This window comes from Lepisosteus oculatus, chromosome 24 (genome assembly GCF_040954835.1).
Source record: "Lepisosteus oculatus isolate fLepOcu1 chromosome 24, fLepOcu1.hap2, whole genome shotgun sequence".
NCBI classification, from domain to species: domain Eukaryota; kingdom Metazoa; phylum Chordata; class Actinopteri; order Semionotiformes; family Lepisosteidae; genus Lepisosteus; species Lepisosteus oculatus.
Genome location: NC_090719.1, coordinates 6537208 through 6550603, shown reverse-complemented (window position 1 = coordinate 6550603; position 13396 = coordinate 6537208). Strand labels below are relative to the sequence as shown.

Below are 13396 nucleotides of genomic sequence, written 5' to 3'. Positions count from 1 at the left end.
TTATTGTTTTGTGTTTCCTTTTAATGAACTACTAGTTCTCACTTTCATTTAAGCATTCACTCTAATATTTAACACTGAGAGTGTGTATAATTTTAATTTTGGTGAAATGTGCATTATAAGTTTTGTTCTATAATATAAATGTGTAATTATTACATTAAACATTTGTGTGTTTTTTATAATACTCATTTTCATTTCAGTGTTCTGGACATTTTGAAGCACTGTTCTGATAATAGGAATGTGGGATAGTGTTTGAGACTGTGCATGAGAAGCTTTCCCGACACTGTCTGCAGCCTCTTCAGTCTCTGTTGTGCTCGGCTTCCTTCTTTCATTGTGTTACACAATCCTTGACTTAGCATCATGTTTTTGAAATGGCCATAATGGAGAAATCTGCCAGACGTATTTGTAACAGGGTCTTCAGGGAGTCCAGCTGCTCAGTACAACATGACAGCTGCAGAGCACACGAATATCCAGTAGATGTCAGGGTGTTCTGAATATTGTGTGCAGAAGGGAAAGTGCCAGGCTAGGTGCCAAACCCAGATAGGCTGCAGTCTAATGGCCAGACCTACAGAGCAATTTAGCAATTCCCTTCAACAAGACATTATACAGGCATTGCATCATGGTATAATGGAAATACCAAACAAAAGACCACGGCCCTGGTTTATTTTTTAATTTGCCTTTTCCACATGCTGTTGTGTTTTAAACAATCTCCTTTCTCATCGCACGAGTGACCCTCTGAATAGCTGGTAAAGACTTTAAAAAACAGCTTTTGTTTTACCATGAGGTATCTAAGGATGGGCATGTTTGTGTTTTATTTCCTATAGGGACCTCGTGGTTTGCTGGGACCAAAGGGACCACCGGGGCCTCCTGGCTCTCCAGTAAGTTCTGAATTCTATACAAACCTCAGACACCCAAAGGGTATATTGTATACTGGTACAATTGCTGGAGACTGCCTCTCTTTGTCCCTTCTACAAATTTGTTGTTAAAATTTTGTTAATATTTTGTTAAATATTGAGAAGTCATTAAATTTTTATTTTCTTGTTCATATGCCTTATAAAGGTGGTAGAGATGGAGATCTACAGTATGTGGCACTCTTTGATGGTTTTGCTATCGTTAGTTTGTTTTAATTGCATTTATTTTTATTTATTTTTAGGGTGTTACAGGAATGGATGGTCAGCCTGGTCCAAAAGGAAATATTGTAAGTGTATTAAAAATTTCTTCAGTAAAGTTTATTTTTCAGTTTTTAAACATACTGTACAACACCTGGGAAGTATAAAACACAAAAAATGTCTGTAAATATCTTCCCGCTAAATCCATAGAACTTTGTTCATTCAGGTTTCCAAGAAAAAGTCCAAATAATGAAATCATATGCTGCAGTCCTAAATCAGTTGTTTTTTCCTCTCTACAGTACATTCAATTAAAATTGAGTTACTGCAAATATGTTGCAGTAATTAAAATCCCCTTGCAACTTCAACATAGCATTACACGCTAAATAGAAAGTTTTAGCCATTATATATGTTACAACATTGATAATAACATATAAAGTACTGAATGATTATTTACATGTATATTGATATCAAGTGCCCCTTATTTAGCTGGGCATCAGTGAAGAATGTTCATCATTATTCAGATGCTGCATTTCAAATGAAAAGTGGATTTCATGAGATCTGCTCTGATGCATTGAACAGGGGGGTTAACTTGCCTCAACAATCAGCAGATTTCAAGGTCCAGTTTTTCATTGATTGTCAATTAGCCTAAGGTACACATCTGAGGTGCAACAGTTATGGCAGATGCACAATACATGAAAGGTCCACAAAAGCAGAATAATTTCTGAACAGAATAACGGCATTCAAAAGCTAAGCAGTAATCAAATGTAATTCCAGCTAGGTATCTTGGTATCAAGGTGTTCATTATAATAGGATAATTATAATTGTTATCAGTTTAGGTTTTTTCATTTGTGCCTAATCTTAATATAATACAGTAGGTATAGCACAAATTGTAAATGTGCTCTAGTAAGCTGTATGATGTAAGAAAAGAGTTTTCATCCTGTGTCCTCCATGTGCATTTGTTTTTCCTGTTCCACTCAAGCACTAGGGAAGCAATTACATAAAAACAGTTGAAATAAAACAATCAAGCAAATAGTGTATATGGTACCAATACCATTTGAATTAAATCTGTTATCTATAGTTTAACCTAGAGGTAAACAGCCTCCAATAGACATGCCTGAGCATTGTCCTTTTTTCAAACAGAAACAGGCTTTAAGAAAAGGTCGTATCAGACTTCTGTAAAGAAAATCCAAGGCCTATAATGGATTGCAAATTAAAATATCCAGCTGCAAAGGGATGTAATCTCTAATTGGGACTTCATGTAATTGAGATACATTTGTAGCATCCAGTGCATTTTCACTTGCTAAAAAGACACTTTCCTTATTATTTTAGATGGTCTTTTACCTGCTAATGAACCAGACACAATGCTTTCTGTGTCCAAATTTACTCTGATCATACCAGTTTGGTACACAATGTAATGAGAGATACCAGTTTGAGGATTTGACTTAATCATATTCATGTTTTCTCTAGGGTCCCCAAGGCGAACCTGGTCCTCCAGGACAGCAAGGGAATCCTGGAGCACAGGTAAGGTGTCTGTAATCATCAAAAGGACTTTAGTACTATTTGTCTTCTATTTTTGCACATATTTTGAGCATTTACATCTTTAAACATCAACTTGAACCTGCACATAAATACTGACAGTGGTTGGGCTAAGGGAAATTTATTGTTCATCATTTTTGTTCTGAAATCTCTTCACCCATTGAGAAATTCAGGTTTTGATGTATTTAATGGAAAATGCAGTTGCAAGAGAAATCCATATGTTATAAAATAACTTTGTACATTGAATTCTCATTCAGAATTATAGAGTAAGAGAACTTTCTCAGATTTACTTATATCCAATACTTATTTTGGCATTTAATTCAGATAATAAATTAAAATGCATTCCCTTGTACACATTTCTTATGCAATGTCCAAATCTGCCAACTTTATGCCCAAAAGAGATTTGACATATTGTAATTAGCCCAACTACTGGCAGTATTTATGTGATTAGATGTTTAAATTGCAGTGTCATAAACTTTGTTAGCTATATTCAGACACAAAGAGATTCAAATAAAAAAAGGTTTAATTTTGCTTGTTTGTTTGATCCTCATGCTTTAGTTCTGTTCACTAAAAAGGTTATTCATAAGATAGTTGCCTGTCTTAACACACCTTATCTTCCTGCTCAGCATATTGAACTGATTAAAATATAGGAATTTATAGTGTATTTTACCAAAACGTTAATTTGGAATAGAACAGGTAATGCCACTCTGTTTGGTATCAGTCTGGTTGGTATCAGTCAGTTGGTAGCTGGTTGGTTGGTGGAGCGGTAGAACTGTGGTTAAGGATCTGCACCTGTGGCTGGAAGGTTGCCGATTCAAATCCCACAGCCAGCAGAGAAATCCTACTCTGTTGGGCCTCTGAGCAAGGCCCTTAACCCCATCTCTTCCAGGTGTGCTTTACATTGGCTGACCCTGTGCTCCGACTCCAAAATTCTCTCCTAGTCTGTGTCTCATGGATAGCAAGCTGGAGTATGTGAAAAGATGAGTTCCTAATGCAAGAAATGGTATATAGCTAATAAAGTGATCTTATCTTATCTCAAATGTGCACTGAGATCTATTATCTGGCAGGTTTTCTTTTTTAAGATTTAATTAGATTATTTTTCAGAGTTCTTATTGATGCTCTGTGTGTTGCTTGACAGAACATATCTTGAATATTATTGATTTTGGGTGGCTGTGGAAGCTACCTCTCTCATGTTCTTCATATTGTATGTAGCCTACAGTATATTCAGACTGTTTCTTAAAGCAGCTTACTCATGTAATACATGACTGTTTTCACAGGGTCTTCCTGGTCCCCAGGGACCTATTGGCCCCCCTGGAGAAAAGGTAAGAGCGCAGTTTGGTTAATGAAAAAATGATCCTGCTGGAGCTTACATAGAGAATTGAAAGACATTTTGCCATTCCTTAGTACAAGAAGTACTGTACTTTGTTTTAGCTTTAGAATTATTGGTCCCTAAAAGTCAATACTGAAATGAAATTCAGCTACAACCAAAGCAACTTAACCTTTCTGTGAATATGAACAAATGCAAGCCTTTTTTCCTCTCATATTAAAATATGAGGAAAACACAGATGAAGATTTATAAAATGCTATCATATTTAAAACTTCAGTGTGTGTGGATCCCATACTACAACATTGTTCAGACAAACTCAGATTCAGTTGCAGAAATATGAATTTCTTCAAGAATATTGCCAGCTATTGGTACATCGATACATCAATACATCATCACTTCTATAAATTACTTTGTTCTACGTGTTCTACAATTTTTGTCACTTAATAATTGACTTAGAATATAATATTTATTTTGAAATTTCAATCTTATATTAATGCATTTGGTTAAATTTAAATTAAACCTTATTGCTTGATAGTCATCCAATACAGCAGTACCTAAAAGCATGTGGATGTCATTTTCTTTTCACACATTCAAAACAGCTGGATTTCAGGCATTGTTACTCTGATGTTTGAAAAAGAACTGGCTATGTAACCCACACCCCACAAGCAACCACACCCCACAAGTAGTATAGCTCTGGGGCAGCATCTTTGATATTGATTTCAAAATATCCATACATCCACTGGACAGGCAGCTGGTCTGATGTTTATGAATTTGGCTGAGCAAACTCTATTCAGGGATCTGAATCCAATGTGACTTCATGAATCCATCGTGTTCTGGTTATTGCAAAATCTTGCTCACTTTGCATTCCTCCTTCTGATGACTGTTCCTTGTCTCTTTGCAGGGCCCCGTTGGCAAGCCTGGCCTCCCAGGCATGCCTGGAGCAGATGGTCCCCCAGTAGGTGTTTGAATTTCTCATATGCAAATCGAGAGACTGAGCAGATGCACTTGGTGCACGAAGCAATGAACTTTGCCCCTGAAATTTTCATTTAAATCTGTGACACAGCAATGAGAATGAATCATTTTTTAGGTGATTTCCCACTTGACAAAGTGGCACCAGGAAGTGAAATACTCTGGACAGAGATCCAGAGATCACTGACAAAAATGTTATGAACAGTTCATATGACCAGTATTTGAAAAATACACTTTTCTATGTTTAATTTTCTAGTTTCAGAGATCCTTTTATGTTAATATGTGTAGAGATGTCACCAAGTCTTTTCTTGAGAGAAACTATCCTTTGCCTTATAGCATTGTGCTTTAATTTTTGGACACTGTAAAGATGCATGGTCAAAATTCAAAAGTCAATATGAGAGCTTTAGGGTTTTTTGCAATCAAATGCATCCAGGGGAGCTTATTACTGTTTGAAAATAAATTCATATTCTGTTAAACCCCTCATTGATTTACCTTCTACATTCTCTGTACAGATTTCACCACATACCACTGGAATCTTGTGCAACACAAAAGAGATGGGTGGTAGTTCTCCAATCTCTGTGTGCTCAGATTCACTTTACAGACATTCAGGGATGACATTGGACAACACAGAACTGTTGACCCTGGGAGGACCTAAAGTACCTATGTCCTTCTAGTCCTTAGTTCTTTGAGTCCTTTGCTAAAGTTTTGAAGCATAGTACACATTCAACACTATGCAAAAGTAAATAATTTTACACATAATTTTTACAAATAATTTTGAATAATTATTTGTAATCTCTTTATTAAAAATATATTAATTGTGCTACCAACACTATTTTTTCAGTGTTTTACATTCCTGGGAGAAAGGTAAATCCTCTAACCAAGACTTGCAGTATAGACACATTGTGTTGTCCCTTACTGTATCACCTCTCATTCCTGGGGCAAAAGCAATACTACATTGAAATAACATGAAATTTGATTTTTTTAGGGTCACCCTGGCAAAGAAGGACCTTCTGGTGAAAAAGGGCATGTGGTGGGTTTTCTCTTTAATTATCATTCTTTTGCCCTCACAGTATTCATTGGTGAAAAAAAAAAAACATTTAACCATTTCACCTATCTAACATTCAGGGTAATATACAACAGAATATATAAACATGTAAAACATTTCCATTTTCTTGACAGAGTACCGTGCTTTGTTCTGTACACAGTAGGATGGTTTGATGCTGCATGTGTATTGTATTTCATATTATATTAAGAATTAAACATGGAATAATCTGAGATTTTGAAGTGTACTTTGCTCATATGCACATGCAATTAAAATAAGTATTTTTGTATTCAAAAAAGGTAAGACTTGTTATCAATGATACTGTGTCATTGAAACAATGCATATATCTGTGTTAATAGGGGCCGTCTGGTCCACAAGGCCCAATTGGGTATCCAGGACCTAGAGGGGTCAAGGTAAGACACACTTCAAAATGAGCGCATTCTTGTTACTTCATTCCTACATCAGAGTTCTTGCCTTGGGATTTTGGGAAACAATGTTTCATGAAGTGTCAGTTCCATCACTTACCAGTAGACAGATTGTAGCTGTCAGTTTCTTTCAAGTGCCATATGCTGTCTTATTCCAGGGGGCTACTTGCTTTTCCAGTTGTGTTTAGCTGCCTTGAATATTCATGTATGGATCAGCTAGTATACGGGAGGTGGACTAAAAACATGGACCATAAGACACTGTTTTTCTGAACTGGTTGCAGACTTTTTTGAAGTCAACTTTTCCTCTTCAAAAGCTTGAGCTCTAGTTCTGTTGTAATTACCACTTTAGAATGTGTGGGTTGTAAAGACTACAAGTGATACTGCTGATACATATTTGTACATTTTCAGTAGAGGTCAGCTTAATTTAAATATGCCTCAGGCTTAACATTTAGTATCTGTGAAGTGTGTTCTTCCTCAAATCAAACTGTCACAAAAGAAGTTACATAGAATATCTCAATTTGCAGTTGATGTTAAGGTCCTCTTCCTTACATGTACAGCAAATCTTTCTTGAATGGTCTAGCTCTAGGCTATATTATGGACTTAACTGCACTGTATCTTAAGGAGTGCTTAGAGTCTGCACAGTGTCTTAAGGACTTTTTGACTGCACATATTTTTAATTCTCGCCTAAACACATGTTTTTATAATTATGGTGGATAATCCTTGAGTTTTTTGGTTTTATTTGGTTAATGCAATATTTGATTTTTGTGTGTCTGATACTGTATGCACAGTAAGAATGTATCTAGGTGCTTTCAGTTTCTTAACAGCACTTTTAATAAAATATATTTATATTATTCTCTTTATTAGGCAAGCATTTTTCTGACATTGATACATTTCTGACATTGAGAAGGACAATGGATGATGCAAGTTATTGCCAAATAACAAATAGGATTGTATTAGAAGCTTTGCTCCTGGTCTTCAACCTCCTTGAATATACTGTATACTTTTTTCAATCACATTCTGTAATGTTTAACTAGGGTGGATGGTATCCCAGTGTGGTACCACAAGATGGCATGTGTGTCATTCTTTTTGAAACCCCACTGCTCAACACATACAACTTCTAAGAAAGCACCATATTTGAAAATATTAATAGTATTAAGTATAGTATGATCATTGTGAAATTCCTATTTTGTTCACTCAATTGTGTATGACAATTTTTAGATTCATGCCAATAACAAAGTACTGTAAACTTGCATCATCCAGGTGGTGCTGCACATTGGTGGTGGTGGAGGGAAGTCCCCATTACTTGAATGAACTGTCTGGAAATTATTATTATTAAAAATATTATTGTATAAAAGTATTATTTTAAAGATTTTTGTCCTTTTTTTCTAAGGGTGCTGATGGAGTCCGTGGTTTAAAAGGCAACAAAGGTGAAAAGGTAAGATGCTCATTTACAAAACCATAGGAGCACATTACATGTTTTTCTATTATATCTTGATAGTTTTCTTAGTTTTTGCTTTTGTTGTTTTTTATTATGGGCACAGAGATTTTTCAGAAAAAAACATCCAATATTTAATTTTATTTAAAATGTTCATTATATATTTTACATATATAATGTATTTTTGGTAACTACTTTTAAATCCTGAAAGAAAGAAAAAAACAGTGTTACTGGCAACTGCAGCTAGGGTTTCCGTAGTAACAAGCTGTGATGGGCTTTATTAATCTCTAAAATCTAAACCGTGTAGAGATTAATTAGCCTTTCCTATTTGTGTGATGCATTAAATCAGTGGTTCTCAAACTGTGGTACGCGTACCGGCAGTGGTATGTGGAGTGCCGCCAAGTGGTACGCCAAATGACCCTGGAACTGTGTCGTGTGCGCTGAAAAATCGGGTCGGGTTTTCATATTTTGTACTTTAATACGTGTCGAATACGCGGCCTACATACTACGATACAGTGCGTGCTAATACTTCAGTGGGCACAAGAGATACTCTGTAATTCTATACCACTCTATAGGGAATGTGTGCTACGGATGCAAGTGACCAATTGTATTTAAAAAAAGCTACTGTATCTCCAGCAAATAGGGAGAAAGGAGAATGTGCGTGATTTTGGAACTATGCCAACGTTCTAAACCCAGGAATGCATAGAAATACGTGCTACGAACACAGGTAATCTTGTGAGCACACGAAAGCATGATATCAGAAAAATATTTAAGAACTGTTCTAATTTGAGAAAAATACACAGAGCGTATTTGTGTTTCTCTGTGTTTCGCTCCCATGTGCATGAAATAACTTTAAATAAATACTGAAATAAAAACGGAAACACGGAAAATGCAAGCTTGCTTATTGCTAAAGCAGGTAAGCTACACTATTTTTGAAGAACCTTATTTACCGTTGGCAAAAGAGCTGACACGTATTATGTTAGAGAAAAAGCTGCTAAACAGCTCGACCTGCTGCCCTCCTCCCACTGAAAGACACAGTCATTCATAGAATTATTGAAATTAAGGATTATATCAAAAGTACACTGATAGAGCACGTTAAGATGAGCAGATGTTTTTCACTGCAATTAGATGAGTCTGTAGTCGATTTGGCCAATTTGCTCGTTTACGTTAGATACGAGTTTGAGGGCATGTCCAATGAAGACTTTCTGTTCTGTAAACCGCTACCAACAGGAACTACAGGAGAGCACATATTTCAGCTTCTGAATGAATTTATCGAAGAGAATGTCCTCGACTGGATAAAATGCGTCTGAGTTTGTACAGACGGTGCTAGAGCAATGACAAGCCGACATAACGGTGTAGTTGCACGAATTAGAGAGGTTGCTCCAGAAATTAATGTACGCATTACAACATCCACCGCGAGACCTTTGCCGTCAAGAAAATGCCTGACGATTTAATATCTGTTAGACTCTGTTGTGAATTGTATCAAGGCTCGAAAAATTAATTCACATCTGCTTTGCTCAACTAAACAGGCTCACCTCTCTCACTGAAATGGTGCTTTATTAGTTGTTGTTAATGTTTATTTTTCTGTAAAACACTTTGAGAAGCCACCTTTAAAGGTGCTATATCAAATAAAGTGTATTATTATAATATTTATTATATGTATGTGTGAGTGTGTGTGCACGCGCGCTCATGTTGGTCATTGAGAATTTCTGGGGTTCCTATGAGATGATGACTTGTAGGTGGTACTTGGATGCTTTGGTTGGATTAGGTGTGGTACTTGGTCCAAAAAGTTTGAGAACCACTGCATTTAATTAATCTTGATGTTTTACTAGGTAAAATTTTAATACTGAACACAAATAAGGTGTTAATTTGACCTCTTTGACCTCACATTTAGTTAATTTTTGTTTTTGTCAGGGAGAAGATGGATTCCCTGGCTTCAAGGGTGACATGGGCCTCAAGGGTGACAGAGTAAGATTTCATGTTAATTTTTGTTTGTTTCAGTCAATAAGCAGTTTGACTTTACACAAAAGAGCTGCTTTAGCATTTTTTTGTTAGAAATGTCTAGTGGCATATGACCTGGCTTAACGGTTGGTGTATCATATAATTTAATTAATAGTATAATGGCAGTACCGTCTGTGAGAGACTGAAACACAGAAATGTCCACCTGCAGAGTCACTCATTCTGTGGCACTTTGAAAAATCCACAGCATCTGACAGGAGAATCAATACTGGTGACACATATCTTAATAGCATTACTGAGCCGCCTAATGAATCCCAGACCTTCTCCATATTGTTGTTCACTGCTTGGGGATCCCATTCAAAGTCAGCTGGTAACAAGGCCTAGACTCCCAACAGGCAGCATCTGGGCTGTTGGCCTGAATCTGTGTTCTTAGTGCATAAACGAGCAAGTTACTTACCATCTGAGCCTCACCCCCCATTGTACTAGTGCCCCCCCCCCCCCATTGTACTAGTTTAGATACCACATTTGGACCCAGTGTCCAATTACTCCACATCTGATCTGATTCTAAATATTTTTTTTTCTGTTTAGAATTTTTATTTAAAAAAAATATAGGTATGTTTTCCCTTTTTTCCCTCTGACATAGTTTTAGTGTTATAATAAGACCTATAAATTAAGTTGTGCAACTTAGTGTGCTTATCGTTTATAAATAACAGAGCAGTTTTTTTTAAATAATTCTGTCTTTATTATAAGGTTAAAAATAGTTATTTTTTTATTCTTGCCAAGCATATGCTTATAACTAGGACATATGCAACTTTCTAATAAATTAAAAAATGGGCACTCTCTTCATAAAAATATGTTCTTTTAATTAGAGGGAGCAATTCATATGCTTTTGCAATCCAAATCCTTTATTCTTTATTTTTCTCAGTTGTTCATTGCTCTATAGCAGAACACAAATATTAGATTGTATATCAATTCTTATCAGATTGTGCTGCACACTCCTATTCCCTTCTGTACTCCCACATTTCAATTACTTGTATTATCCCTCAGACAAGATGACTTCTTTTATGCCTTGTTTTAGCTGGAAAGCTAAAATATTTTCTGTGCTGTGTCTAGAAACATTGCTGCAATAAATGCTAATGAAATCCTTATGGAGAAGATGTATAGTTTTAATGGAGACACAGGCAGAATTGACAAGACAGATTTAAGGCAACACAATACAATTTTTAGCAAATAAAAATTAAGAGAACAGAGCTTCATATGAGCTTCACTCCTGGTTGCTGACATTGTGTGAATATCAATGATGTTACCGGCTATTGTGTCAGGAAATGAGGAGTCTTGATTTCTGAAAAGAAGCTTGAAGAAAAAGAAAAGCTGTTTTTTGGATTGCATCATATCCAATAAATACTAATAAATCCTGAATAAAACTATGTTTGTTTGTGACCAGTTCCTAAAGTACAAAAGAAAGGTAACCTTCATGTAGGCTAATTAATCTGTGTTTTTTGCCATTAGAACATTCTGGAGTTAAGGCACCAGCTGTGCTAAAAAAAATAACAAAGCAGTGGTTTGCGTCCGCAAATTAAAACATAATTGTTCTGGAAGACATTTGTATATAATTATTTGCTGACAGTAGATGTCAGATGTCAGATGTCAGACAATACAATGGGTTTTTCACAATCCTTTCAATGTCCCCCACGCAAGTTACTAAATGTTACAATTATTCATTCCAGTGAAAATGGGTTCAATATGTCTTATTTTTCCAAGGACTAGATGAATATACGATTTACGATAAAGTCACTGTAGTCACAAAACATTTCAGTCAAATACATATACTCAGTCAAAATACATTGAAAAAAAAATAAGACAACCAGAATCTCTGACTAGCTACAGTATATGTTAGAATAGCCCAGAATGGAAAAAAATCGATAAATTTCCACATCCTTTCCAAACGGAATACTGGTTACAATACATGTTCTATAGGCAATTCAGAATCCGATGATACAAGAGGATTGCAGGCACACTGAACTGGAAGACATTTCAGACAAGCTCTTGGTCTATGTTTTGGAACACTATTTTTATTTCATTTAAGCATTTAGTAAATATAAATATCAGGTAAATCATAATAGTAATTCCAACAGAAAGACTTGTGTTTGATGAAGGATTATTCTGCCTGCCAGGTGAAATTTATAGAACCAGGCCTTCCAACGTACTGTATGTTGAAAAAGATGACATCCACAAGCTTTAAAAAATTGATTTTGTTGTTCAGAAGGTCAGCATGAAAAAGTTAAAGGCATTCACTCTGAATAACTTTACTCAGATCTATTATAGTATATACTGTGGCAGCTAATTGTATGAAGAAATAACGAAAGAGGTTTCAAACTGCGTTGGGCAGTAGATATAAGTAGAGCCAATTAGAGAATATAGCTTGAGAAAGCTGTCTTATATAATGAAAAACCAATGCGTGTTGCTTGTTCTACACAGTATACTGTATTTACAAAGCAATAGAGTTTCAACTTATACTAGAAATGAATTATAGTGATCTGAGCTGCATCCATATCATCCTTGACAACTGACATTTTGACAATTTCATTAAAAATCATATTGATATAGACAAAAGCTAATTAAGTGTGAAATAGATAATATTCAGCTCCTGTAAAAGTGCTTCCATTATTTAACGAGCTTAATCATGAGTATTGGTCTGCACAGGGAGAGATTGGGCCAGCTGGACCAAGAGGAGAAGATGGTCCTGAGGGTCCAAAAGGCAGGGCTGGCCTTCCTGGTGATGCTGGTCCTATTGGTCCATCAGGAGAGAAGGTGAGTTTGGTCAATTCACTTTTTTTCTATAATTTCTGCTTACATTACTTGGTATATTACTCATTTGTTAAATGTCAAGTTTTACACATAATACTATAAAAGATGACAGATAAAAGCCTTGACTAGGCAAAGGACAAAAAGTTGTGTCCTATCCAGGGAGATAAGTGGACATCAACATACTCTCAGTCCCACCTTGTTTGGTTCTAACACAATCTTTGTATTACTTCAACCATCACCAGGACAAATTGCTCACTGATAATGAATGGATTATATATTGTATAAAATATACAGTATGTCTCGATTAATGTTTACTTGTTTGGTTATTTGTTGTTTTAGGGTAAACTTGGTGTCCCTGGATTACCGGGATACCCTGGAAGACAAGGTCCAAAGGTAAGTAGTGTTGGCAGTTTTGCCAGTTTTTGTTCTTAAAATAGTGACAGAATGCATCTAAAGAACACGGTAGAGTATGTTTCTAGCCTTTAGCTGTTAAAACTCACAAATAATTTAAAAGAATTCGATCAGCAGGAGAGTCGTATTACCTTATCTAATACATGAGCTTCCTACATCAACTGAGAATCTGATCAAAGAAAATTCAAAATAATAATCCAGTTTAATGCCTGATGTATTTCATACAACATGCTGTAGTATTTTTTTTTTTACCTCTGATTGAAAACCAAAGTGTAATTATTGCTGTAACATTTTTTCTCTACAGGGATCTCAGGGATTTCAAGGTTTTCCAGGAGCCAATGGAGAAAAAGGAACAAGGGTATGTGTGAAGTGATCTGT

General features: G+C 35.7%; 1 protein-coding gene across 3 annotated transcripts in view; it reads left to right on the top strand.

The window, feature by feature from the left end:
- The window catches only part of col5a1 (procollagen, type V, alpha 1), a 165567-nt gene that overhangs the window by 114554 nt on the left and 37617 nt on the right, over positions 1-13396 (top strand). For all 3 annotated transcript variants that reach the window (XM_015366905.2, XM_015366903.2, XM_015366902.2), the window contains exons 21-32: positions 822-875; positions 1151-1195; positions 2574-2627; positions 3920-3964; positions 4871-4924; positions 5924-5968; positions 6340-6393; positions 7796-7840; positions 9755-9808; positions 12503-12610; positions 12947-13000; positions 13323-13376. In XM_015366905.2, the coding sequence (XP_015222391.1) occupies positions 822-875; positions 1151-1195; positions 2574-2627; positions 3920-3964; positions 4871-4924; positions 5924-5968; positions 6340-6393; positions 7796-7840; positions 9755-9808; positions 12503-12610; positions 12947-13000; positions 13323-13376 (666 nt within the window). The remainder of the gene's footprint in view (positions 1-821; positions 876-1150; positions 1196-2573; positions 2628-3919; positions 3965-4870; positions 4925-5923; positions 5969-6339; positions 6394-7795; positions 7841-9754; positions 9809-12502; positions 12611-12946; positions 13001-13322; positions 13377-13396) is intronic.